This window comes from Nomascus leucogenys, chromosome 19, assembly GCF_006542625.1.
Source record: "Nomascus leucogenys isolate Asia chromosome 19, Asia_NLE_v1, whole genome shotgun sequence".
Classification (NCBI taxonomy): Eukaryota; Metazoa; Chordata; class Mammalia; order Primates; family Hylobatidae; genus Nomascus; species Nomascus leucogenys.
In genome coordinates this window covers 39,946,915-39,959,628 of record NC_044399.1, presented here as the reverse complement: position 1 = coordinate 39,959,628, position 12,714 = coordinate 39,946,915, and the positions used below count along the sequence as shown (strand labels likewise).

General features: G+C 36.6%; 1 protein-coding gene across 3 annotated transcripts in view; it reads left to right on the top strand.

The window, feature by feature from the left end:
- SOCS5 (suppressor of cytokine signaling 5) overlaps positions 1-10,786 on the top strand; it is a 63,998-nt gene extending 53,212 nt beyond the window's left edge. For 2 of the 3 annotated variants that reach the window (XM_003262813.4, XM_003262814.4), the window contains exon 2: positions 6,182-10,330. In XM_003262813.4, the coding sequence (XP_003262861.1) occupies positions 6,194-7,804 (1,611 nt within the window). In that variant the 5' untranslated portion in view covers positions 6,182-6,193 and the 3' untranslated portion in view covers positions 7,805-10,330. Of the gene's footprint in view, positions 1-6,181 lie in introns of all 3 variants that reach the window. The other variant, XM_004091468.3, reaches the window with a different exon arrangement.
- The last annotated feature ends 1,928 nt before the right edge of the window (positions 10,787-12,714 follow it).

Genomic DNA, 12,714 nt, shown 5'->3' with positions numbered 1-12,714 from the left:
GAACAGTTTCATCCTAAAACCTTCCATGAAACCAGTCCCTGGTGCCAAAAAGGTTGGGGACTGCTGTTTTAGAAGTCTCTGAGTGCCTCTTCTAATTCTCTACCCTTCCCCATAATAGGCAACCATTATTCTAACTTTGCTGACATCCCCTTGCTTTTGTATCTTTATTATATATGTATGTATACCTAAACAATATATTTGAGGGTTTGCTTGTTTAAAAGGTAAATTGTTTCATAATGGATATATTCATCTCTTATAATTTATTTCTCTAAGCATTATGTTTTGAGTGTTACGTTTTATATTGATGCAAGTAGCTATAGTTGATCATTTCTGCTATATAGTGCTCCATTGTATGAATGTATACTAATGGACTAATTATCATTTACTTACATATCTCCATGACAGCCACAACAGCAACATTTAAAAATTCAATTTGTTGACTGTCTTCAAACCCCTACCTGACAAAACCTGTTTTTTTTTCATGTTTTCTCTCTCTGAAACAGCATCTCTATTCATGCATTTGCCTAAGCTAGACTCCTAGTGTCATTTTCAACACCACTCTCTCCTCATTTCCCATTTTCAGTTGATCTTCAATCCTGTAGATTTGACATCTGAACATCTCATAGCCATCTCTACTGTCACCATCCTAGTCGGGTACTTACTTGGACTCCTGCGGTAGTCTTCAGTGCCATATCAGCATCCACCCTTGCTCTCTTATGGATTATGAGGCTTACCTCTCCAACTTCATCTTGACACTCTTCCCCTCACTCACTGGGTTGTGTTAACTTCAGCCATTGTTCATGTCATGCTCATTTCTGCTTCAGGACCTTTGCAAATGCTGTTCCCTCTGCCTATAGAACATTGTCCTGATTCATTTCTTCTTATCCTTCAGGATAAAATTTTGAAACATCACCTCCTCAGAAAAGTCTTACTTGCTCCCCAACCCCGAAACTAGGTCACGTTTCCCTGTTATCTTTAGGACTTTGTTACTTGCTACTCAATCCTGGTACTACTATAAATTTTAATTATGATTGTTGAGGAAGGCTTATCTGATTCAGTCAGAACCAGTTGTCTGTAAAGTCTAATAAAGCAATAAATCATAGAAGGGATATATACCTGAAGTAGTTTATTCTAATTTTAAGAATATAACTATGTTCATTTGCCAGTCTTTTGATTAAGGAGCTGTTATCGGAAAGGGGTTCGATCCAGACCCCAAGAGAGGGTTCTTTCTTGCGCAAGAAAGAATTCAGGGTGAGTCAATACAGAAAAGAGAAAGCAAATTTATTAAGAAAGCAAAGGAATAAAATAATGGTTACTCTATAGCCAGAGCAGCAGCATGGGCTGCTTGACTAAGTATACTTATGGTATTTCTTGATTATCTGCTAAACAAGGGGTGGGTTATTCATGAGTTTTCCAGGAAAGGGGTGGGCAATTCCTGGAACTGAAGGTTCCTCCCCTTTTCAGACCATGTAAGGTAACTTCCTGACATTGCCGTGGCGTTTATAAACTGTCATGGTGCTGGTGGGAATGTCTTTTAACATGTTAATGCATTATAATTAATGTATAATGAGCAGTGAGGACAACCAGAGGTCACTTTGGTTGTCATCTGGTTTTGGTGGGTTTTAGCTGGCTTCTTTACCACAATCTGTGTTTTATCAAGGGTCTTTGTGACCTGTATCTTGTGCCAACCTCCTGTCTTATCCTGTGACTTAGAATGCCTAACCCCCTAGGAATGCAGCCCGGTAGGTCTCAGCCTTATTTTACCCAGCCCCTATTCAAGATGGGGTTGCTCTGGTTCAAACACCTCCGAAAGAGCCAAGGCCTTTTCTTTCAGAGTAGGTCTACTAGTCATAGATCCATATTGTCTGTATTGGGGAAGCCATGCCCATAATGTATCATGTAAGATTCCAGTTTGGGTTTTTTTACGTAGAACAAGAATTTAGGCTCTTCAGATGAATTCTTAGTTTAAAATCCTTATAGATCTTTGCAATATTTTTTCCATTTCTTTGAACTATTTTCTTGGCCTGTACCTAATTCAGCAGCAGAAGTATTTCACTTTTATTGAGTATTTCAGAGTCATTCAACTTTATAAAACTCCCCACTCTTCCATACTTCATAGGTTAGTTGACATTTAATTAAATCACATAGTTACACTAATATAAATCGCATGAACAGGTTTGGAACCTAAGATAACTAAAAGTGTAACTCACTGCTGGGAACCAGAAGTGTCTGGGTATACTAGATTAGAGGGCTGCACCTTTTTTTGAGTGTACATGGTCTACTGTATTAATGTATTATGTACACTGTAATAGTGTAACTCTAAGGTTGAATTATGTGTTTATTTTTTACCCACAAAATAGCAATTTTATATGGTTCAACCTAATATTAAATAACAGTATAAAGGATAAATGGCCATCCAATTAGATAATAATAGATCATGTCACAATATGATGTGTAAATAACAATTAAAAATAAATCATTTTTAAAAGGCCAGGGGATTCTTAGATTCTTTTAAGAAGCTGTAGTTATGACAGCCACACATTCCTGAAATTCTGGGTCAGTTTTACTGTCAAATGTTGTATTATCTTTTTCTAAAAATTATTGAAATGCCACCAAAATATCAATCAAAACTTGTCTCCCAAACTGCCTCTTGCACCTGAATTTGATACAGAGGTACTTTTAATCAGTCTACCTGTCCCAATTTTTGTTACTGTAACTGAAGGACTTTTATTGGAAAGGTGTTATGGCTAAGAAGTCTAGATAGACTGAAGAAGAGGAAGGATTTGAGTTGTCACATTCTTCCTCTTTATGGCATTCAGCATTAAGAATATAACTGTTATGTTATAACTGTATATTTTAACAATATAACATAATTATGTAAGTATAATAGTTCTCTCTCAATGTATTCTTAAAACATGTTAAACTTAATTTATTTCTCATAAAGCATGGGTTAAGTCCCATTGAAATAAACTCCTGGGAGCTATTTCAATTATTTTGTTTTGTGTAAATTTTGTAATAGATACTACTTGGCATTAAGAAGGGCCATTGACTGTACTATTTCATTTTTATATATGTAAACTTATGTAGTAATAGAATTTGACCTAATTTTCCATAATTCTAATTTGTAGCTTATCCAGTTAAATATAATTTTCAACAAAAGCTATTTTTAACTTCCAAAAGCATTGTAAAATCAGTTTTAAATTATTATTCCTTCGGAGAAATAATGACTTTTTAGAAATTTGCTTTGGATAGTTTTAAGAATAGCTAAGCATGTGTAGAAATGTAAGAGATTGTAATGGATGATAAACTTTTATTCTAGAATCAATGCAATTAAAATTTAACACTTTTTTAGCCCTGTATAATTTCATATAAAACCATAAAGTAGTAGAGTTGTAATTTAGATCTCAAAGGGTTTCAGCTCTATCTTAAACACATTTCTAAAAATTTAACAAAACAAACAAAAGAACTTCAAATCTGACATTGTTAATACCAAGATAGTTGAAATGCCTTCCTGATTGTTATGTCGACTAGTCTATGAATTACTGTCCGTATTTTTTCCTTCCTAATATTAAAGCTGCCCATATCACATTTCACATGTCAAGAAAAATCAACTGTCTTTCTGCATGGAGTAAGATGCAGTCCGATAACATGCTCCAGAATAAGAATAGAGAAATAACTAAATTTCATGCTCAGTGAAACTGAACCAGGGGGTTCAGTGTTAGAAACTGCCTTTTGTGCCCTGGCAAGTACAAATGTTTTCTGCATATCATACTAATTCATACAACTTATAAAGAACTATATAAGGAGATGAGTGGTTTTAGGTTAGGTCACTTTTTAAAAGTTATTTTTTGGGTATAATTTGCTTGTCAGAGAAGTATCTTTAGATAGCTACAAAATTTATAAACACGGAGAAGAGAGTTAAATTCTTGGACTTCTTGAATATGGCTCTTCTAGTGTCTAGAGTGACATGGTTTATCTTAAATAGGTGGATTAGGGTCAGTAAACTTTTTCTGAAAGGGGCTAGATAGAAAATATTTTAGGCTTTGCAGACTACATGTGGTCTCTGTCAAATGTTCTTTGTGTGTGTGTGTTTAAATGTAAAAATTTTTCTGAGCTGGGATCCCTTCAAAAAACAGGCCGTGGGCCAGATTTGGCCTTCAGGCTTTGGTTTGCTGGCCCTTGCTCTACATCAGTAATGTTCAATACAAATATAACCTGAATCACATATGTTACTTTTAAATTTTCTAGTAGCCACATGGTGGGTGGTGCTATTTTTTGTTAAGAGTCTTGTAGTGGCATTTGACCTTGAAACTACAAATATATGAATTAGGTAAAAATAAAAACTAACTTTAAAATAAATGAGAAGAAACTAGGCTAGAAAGGGGCTAGGATATTGGAAGAGAACATCTACAAAGATAATGGAGTCACCAAGAATATGGCAGGAATTCGGCTGTATTAACAGGACTATGGGCAAGGAACTGAAATCTTAATTTAAGAAGAAGAATAAATGATAACAAGGCATGTGAAGTTCAAATGGCGTACACCTCATAAAAATGCTTACGAGAAAGATTTTTGCACGACAGAGGAGACCGTGTTCTAAAATAGACTTTACTGAGATTTAACAGTTCTAATACATTTTATTCTAATATATACCAACTACTGTGCAAACTTCCTATGTGCCTGACAGTGTGCTTTTAATAAAGAATTAAATCATCTGAAAGTATATTTTATAATATCATGGACATTAATTTTCTGTGTTGTGTTTCCATTAGTCCAAGAGCCTTTTCTGTGAGAAACTAATGGGAAGACCTATAATTCATTCTAAGAATGTTTATTCTCTGTTATTCTCTTATTCCTAGTTAACTTCTTGAAAATACAAGCGTTTATGACAAAAATAATTAGTTGAAGTTATGGCAAGATCAGCTAAAGTTTTCTGCATCATAATGTGACAAAACCAATTGAATTTTAAGTTTAGGTTTTTCCATTTCTTCTAATGTTGACTTTTAGTTACTGAACTAGACAGTGTGCCTGTTGATATTGTAGTCTTAAAAGAATTTATTTGTAAAGTATCATAAACTGCTTTAGTTTTTTTTTTTTTAAGGAACAAGAATAAAGATGCCAAATTGTATGTTTTTGGTTTTTGTTTTTGCGAGTACTACAGTATCATAGCCTTTCTCTATTACTTTATTATAATTTCCCAACTCTTCCAGGATTAAAGAATTGGGAAGTTTAAAGACACCTTTCCTGGCCGGGCGTGGTGGCTCACACCTGTAATCCCAGCACTTTGGGAGGCCGAGGCCGGTGGATCACCTGAGGTCAGGAGTTCGAGACCAACCTGACCAACGTGGTGAAACCCCGTCTCTACTAAAAATACAAAAATTAGCCAGGCGTGGTAGTGCGCACCTGTAATCCCAGCTACTTGGGAAGCTGAGGCAGGAGAATCATTTGAACCTGGGATGTGGAGGTTGCAGTGAGCCAAGATCTCACCATTGCACTCCAGCATGAACAACAGAGCAAGACTCCGTCTCAAAAAAAAAGGAAAAAAGAAAAAAGACACCTTTCCTAAATATTACATTCTTTTTCTTTCTTTTCTACTCAAACTGCTTCTTCAAAATCATGGATAAATTTGATACATTATAGGGTGGGAGGGAAGATACGGGTTTTTACAAGTGATAAACCTGTAAACCTTAGAATTGCAAGGAACCAGTTAAGTAAAATTGGGAAGATTGCTACTAATGAAAGGTTTTTGAACTAATTTTAATGTGTTACACAAATGTGGTTCTAGTTATAACTTTTGAAAAGTTGAATACAAATGTGTTCCAACAATATGGAACATATTTTGCCTTTGTAATATTCAAATTAAGGAGACAGGTTGAAGCACGGGAAAAAGAAACCAGAGTTTAAGAGCGTTTATTTCCTTTCACCTGAGTTCAGAATATTCTACCTGAAAGGACTTGGGAAGCAAGGACTGGCTTGAACAAGGTCAGTGCCTAAAAGGCCCGGTGGCCTTCCTGCTGCCCAACAGAACACACGGCCTCATCACTTCAGCAGGGCAGTGTAGGTGAACTCTTGGCCAGTATCACTGAAATTCCCAATGGGAAGGGGTGTGGGCACTGCCTTAGCTACCTTCACATGCTACTTTGATTAATTTATTTTTCTTTTTTTGCTGTTTTGTCTTTAGATTTTATAATCAATGGATAAAGTGGGAAAAATGTGGAATAACTTCAAATACAGGTGTCAGAATCTCTTCGGTCATGAGGGAGGAAGCCGTAGTGAAAATGTGGACATGAACTCCAACAGATGTTTGTCTGTCAAAGAGAAAAACATCAGCATAGGAGACTCAACTCCTCAGCAACAAAGCAGTCCCTTAAGAGAAAATGTTGCCTTACAACTGGGATTAAGCCCTTCAAAGAATTCTTCAAGGAGAAATCAAAATTGTGCCACAGAAATCCCTCAAATTGTTGAAATAAGCATCGAAAAGGATAATGATTCTTGTGTTACCCCAGGAACAAGACTTGCACGAAGAGATTCCTACTCTCGACATGCTCCATGGGGTGGGAAGAAAAAACATTCCTGTTCTACAAAGACCCAGAGTTCATTGGATGCTGATAAAAAGTTTGGTAGAACTCGAAGTGGACTTCAAAGGAGAGAGAGGCGCTACGGCGTAAGTTCTGTACACGACATGGACAGTGTTCCCAGCAGAACTGTAGGAAGTCGCTCTCTAAGACAGAGGTTGCAGGATACTGTGGGCTTGTGTTTTCCCATGAGAACTTACAGCAAGCAGTCAAAGCCTCTCTTTTCCAATAAAAGAAAAATCCATCTCTCTGAATTAATGCTTGAGAAATGCCCTTTTCCTGCTGGCTCAGATTTAGCCCAAAAATGGCATTTGATTAAACAGCATACAGCTCCTGTGAGCCCACATTCAACATTTTTTGATACATTTGATCCATCTTTGGTTTCTACAGAAGATGAAGAAGATAGGCTTAGAGAGAGAAGGCGGCTTAGTATTGAAGAAGGGGTTGATCCCCCTCCCAATGCACAAATACATACATTTGAAGCTACTGCACAGGTTAATCCATTATATAAACTGGGACCAAAGTTAGCTCCTGGAATGACTGAAATAAGTGGGGACAGTTCTGCAATTCCACAAGCTAATTGTGACTCGGAAGAGGATACAACCACCCTGTGTCTGCAATCACGGAGGCAGAAGCAGCGTCAGATATCTGGAGACAGCCATACCCATGTTAGCAGACAGGGAGCTTGGAAAGTCCACACACAGATTGATTACATACACTGCCTCGTGCCTGATTTGCTTCAAATTACAGGGAATCCCTGTTACTGGGGAGTGATGGACCGTTATGAAGCAGAAGCCCTTCTCGAAGGGAAACCTGAAGGCACGTTTTTGCTCAGGGACTCTGCGCAAGAGGACTACCTCTTCTCTGTGAGCTTCCGCCGCTACAACAGATCCCTGCATGCCCGAATTGAGCAGTGGAATCACAACTTTAGTTTCGACGCCCATGACCCGTGTGTATTTCACTCCTCCACTGTAACAGGACTTTTAGAACATTATAAAGATCCCAGTTCGTGCATGTTTTTTGAACCATTGCTTACTATATCACTAAACAGGACTTTCCCTTTTAGCCTGCAGTATATCTGTCGCGCGGTGATCTGCAGGTGCACTACGTATGATGGAATTGATGGGCTCCCTCTACCCTCAATGTTACAGGATTTTTTAAAAGAGTATCATTATAAACAAAAAGTTAGAGTTCGCTGGTTAGAACGAGAACCAGTCAAGGCAAAGTAAACTTTCCGGTCCCCAAAGGGTGTTAACTAGGTCCGCTTTCATGTGCATCAGACAGTACACCTATAGCAAGCACACGTAGCAGTGTTAGGCTTTTTCATACAGTATGTAAGCTTAGTGTTAGTATCTGTCAGATGCTACCTGCTGTTACTTATTCAGATAAACATGGTGCCTATTGGAACAACAGAGGATAGAGCTACAGGTGTTCAGTAAGACTACAAAAACATTTTGCCGATTTCGCTAACAGTTTGGTTTTTAATGGCTGTAGTATTTGAGTGAGGCAACTCTGGGGCATTTGTTATGAAGAATTCTATTTCTTACTGAAGAACAAATTATTAATATTGGATGAGTATTTCAACAGTGTGACTAATGTTTGAAATTATTTTTTCTAAGAGTTTTTCTATAACCTTCCAAAAGTCGTGATGTTTGTAGTTACTATAAATCAAGCTTTGGAAGTCCAAAAAGAATAAAAGACTGCCTTCCTTTTAGAAAAAAAATGCAATTTTCTGGCCACAAGGGCATAGTGCAGTTCACTTACGTGTTGATGTAGTTTATAATCAGATGCCTTTTCTCTTCTGCAAAAGGTACTGTTAAGTAAACCAGATTTTCTAAATAGGCATTCTTAAAATTTCAGACTCACAAAGCTAGTAGTAGAATTTTATTGAAAGCCGCTAGGTACTAAATTTTAAATGAGTGCTTTAACTTAAAACAGGCGTTTGGAATAGCTGCTGCAATGTAGTCTTGCGTGTGATTTTTTTTTTAAGTTGATGTGCAGTCTAATTGTTGTTTCATAAAAGTTGGATCTGTTCCTATGCCCAGGATGATTTTGTGAACCATGAAGTACATGAGACTAGAAGACGCCCAAACAAGTCAGATAATAGTAACTACAATGGTTGCTGATGTTGAGATTATTGTTGAACTATAATTAATAATTTGGACGGCAGAATTTATCTTTTTTTGTAAACTCTCATAGCTGAATTGCTTAAGTATAATTTATAGAATTTCAGTGCAGTTAATTCTTGATGGAAAATCTGAAACCTAAATTGCAGATTTAAAAGGTACTGTACAACCATTATATCTGTAAATAACTTTACTTAGCACCTTTTTGTCACTTAGAATAATATGTACTACTACTTGAGTGAGCTCTTTTGGAAGTTATATCAAGTTCTAGTGTTTGCTTCTTAGTAACTGAACTGTATTTACAGTTCCGTCCTAGACATTTTGCACTAAAGTAGCCGAATCCACTCTCGTGTCTTTTCGTTAATGTGCTCTGTACCACTGGTGAGTGCTCCATAGTTTCCTTACCTGCTGCTACAGATGTTATTTTGCATCCCTATGGCTATTGCCAAGGCTACAAAAAAGAAAAGCTATATTTGTATGCAACACTAACCTTTTGACTGCTAATGTTTCTGCTTGCTGTGCCTTGTTATGGCTGCTTTTTTTGTGCTAATAAAGTATGTTTGGTGTTCTCCTTGTATATCTGCTGTTTTATACATTTGCAACAATTTCTCTTGTAAATGGAATGGTTTGGGGTTTTTAAATAAGCATTAACTAACAACCTTTCTCTAGTTAATGCAGAGTTACTGAACAGTCTAATATTGACTTATCAGAATAAGCTAACTCTAAATTTAATGCTCTACATCTTATCAGTCATAATTATATATACTGTGGAACAGTATCTGTAGTTACTGCAAATTACTGTACAGTTTAGGTTATAACAGAAAACTGACAGAGAAGTAATAAACCTATTGATTTCTCTGCTTATAAGTGAAAGATTGAAACTATCCAATGACATACTGTAGTAAACGAGTATCTGTAACCTCCCACTGCATCAGAAGCAGGTTAAATGAAGTCTTGTGAATTTGTAATAGATCAGTACCATTTATTGGTTTGGGGACCATCTTAATTAAAAATAAATGCCCAAAATGTAGAACTTTAACCAAAGACTTGTCCATTTTAAAGCAAAATGGGGATTGAAGGGACTTATAATTTCTGTCATTTCTAATTAAAGTCCCTGAAGATCATATACCAAAGTGTTTGAGAACTTCATCCAAACCTACTTTAAAGCATTATGTGCAATTAAGTTGTTATGACATAATTATATTGCGTAATTGTTGGGTCTGTTTTCTTGAGCTTATAATGTACCTGGAAAATAAACCTCTTGAGAAAAAAAAAAGTTCATACTGATTATTGGAAAAGGACTATATATGTGAGCAAGATTGTGTTTTAGAGAGGAAACTTGAAACTCCAAGAAAGCACTTGATGTTTTTATATGCTTGTAGCAGATTGATGTTCTAACTGTAGTTTTATAGAAAGTATTAATGCTTTTATGTATTTTAAAACTTTCATATGTTAAATGGAAGTTGTTTTAAATGTGTTTGAGTTTATGTAAGCATGTATACACTGTGCTAAAAGTCACATGTTTCAGTTTGTGTATAATATTAATATGCAATTTTTGGTTTAAATTTTTTTCTTAAAATATTAGTGGCTTACATTTTAAAAAAGAAAAATCACCAGCATGAACTTGCACCTAAGTCTATATTCACTGTGTCCTTTTCTGAATCCCATTGTAGCCTGTCAACTAAATTTGAGTGTTACAGTCTTTTTAAAGTGCATTTAAATACAAACCAGGAATTTCTTTAGAAGTTGAGATACATCTTTATAGTTGAAATAATTAACCCAAGAAAAGGTTGCTTTGATTTGTACCCATTCTCATTCATTCTCTTCATTCCCTTACACACACACACACCTCTCCCTTCCCCATATGTATAAGTGTGTATTATATATTTATGTATGCACATATATACATTTATGTTGTTAATATTACTTTAGATGGCATTTCCACCTGATACAAAAACATTTAGAGATCTTATTCTATAGGTATTACCTAAAGAGTATTCTTGTACTATTCAAATTTTATTATCTGCACTAAAAGTTTAGCCTTGCTACTTTAGCCTTGTTTATAATACAGTCACCTTACAAAGAGAAAGAGTTCATCTGTATTTCGTTTTCTGGCTAAACACAGTACAAAGTATTTGAAGAAAAACAGCTTGGATTAAGTAGTTACTAAGAGTTATAATTAAATTTATGTTTCTTAGACAAAACTCGAGCCCAAATAATCATTCTCCACACGCCAATCTGTTTTTAGCTCTTATGTTTACATAAGATTTATAATGGCTAGAACCATAAGAACTGATACTTGAATTTTAAGCTTCATTTGACAAAAATCCAAAGCTTAAGAATTTATTTCACATTTTGATCTGGTTGCTATTTATTTCAAAGCTTTCTTTTCTCTCTGGCACTAAACACTAATTTGGTAAGTTTTATTGAGACTGGTCTTAGATCTCTTATTTTTATAGCAAATACTGTTTTTTGGTAGCGCCAAAGAGCCTGTGAGTGAATCAGGACCCTCTTTTTTTTTTTTTTTTTTTTTTGCGACAAGAGTCTCACTCTTGTCACCAGGCTGGAGTGCAGTGGCCCAGTCTTGGCTTACTGCAACCTCTGCCTCCCAGGTTCAAGTGATTCTGCCTCAGCCTCCTGAGTAGCTGGGATTACAGGCGCCCACCATCACGCCCGGCTAATTTTTGTATTTTTAGTAGTGATGGGGTTTCACCATGTTGGCCAGGCTGGTCTCGAACTCCTGACCACAGGTGATCCGCCTACCTCAGCCTCCCAAAGTGCTAGGATTACAGGCGTGAGCCACCGCGCCTGGCCATAGGACCCTCCTAAGAAGGATACAGAGCTAGGTCTGTCTTTCAGAGTGTTAACATAGAGCAAATAGCACCAATTTGTTTGCTTACCTGTACCCCAGCACATACAGTTTTACTTTGATGAAATTAGATAGAAATGCATACCAAGGGCTGACTCAAGGGTGAGAAAGTTTCCAAAGAGGGCAATGCTGCTTGGCCCATGTGCATAAAAGCTACATATTTTTGAGGCTCTGGTTTTGTTTTATAATTTTGCAACAGCTGATCCAGAACATAGGCTTTTAAAATAGTATATTCTAAAGAGGTTTGGGGTGGAATTTTTGTGGGAGGTAACTGGTTATTTGTGGGGGACGGGAAGAGAGGTTGCTATTGCAAAGTATAGATGAGTTGGAGCAACTGTTTTGTTTTCATGCCCTGGACGCTTGATTAAACATTAAGACTCTCTTCAGCCATGCAGTCAACAAATATGTATTGAAGACCCGTGTGCCACTCACTATTTTAAGTAATGGGTGTACATTGGGGTATAAGACAAAGCTTTACTGCCTTCCGGAGTTTATTGAATTCTAGTAGATAAGACAGCAATGAAATGGTAATTTCCAAAGCTATGAGTAAAATGAGGCAGAATATGGTGGTGGAGGGACTGGGGCACAATTTTATAGGGTCGTAACCTTGAATGATATAAGAAAACTAGACCAAGACCAAAGAACAAACGTTCGAGATGAAGAGAACAATAAAACTAGTCCCCAAAGCACATATGGAATTACTTGCTGAGAAAGAAAGAATGCCAGTAAGGTAAGTCCCTTGAGTGTGGAGAATATTAGGTGATGAGGTTTTAGAGATTGGCAAGGGCCTGATCATTTAGGGCTATAAGCCTATAGTGAGGGATTTAGGATGTTGTTTTGAGTGTGATGGGAAGCCATTGGAGAGTTTTAAGCAAAGTAGATGTGTGGTGTGTTGTAAATTTTTCTGGTCAGTTGAGAAAAGGCTAGTGGAACAAGGTAAGGAAGACTTTTACAGTCATCCAGGTGAGAGATGGTGGGACCTTGGACTGGGGTGATAGTCATCGGGAGAAGTCAGAATTGGGGTATGTTTTAGTGGTAGAGCTGATAAGACTTGGCAATGGATTAGATGTGAACAAGAAGAAAAAGATCAAAAGATGACTCCAATTTTTGGTGTGAGAAGGGTGATTGAGTTTTGAGATTCCTA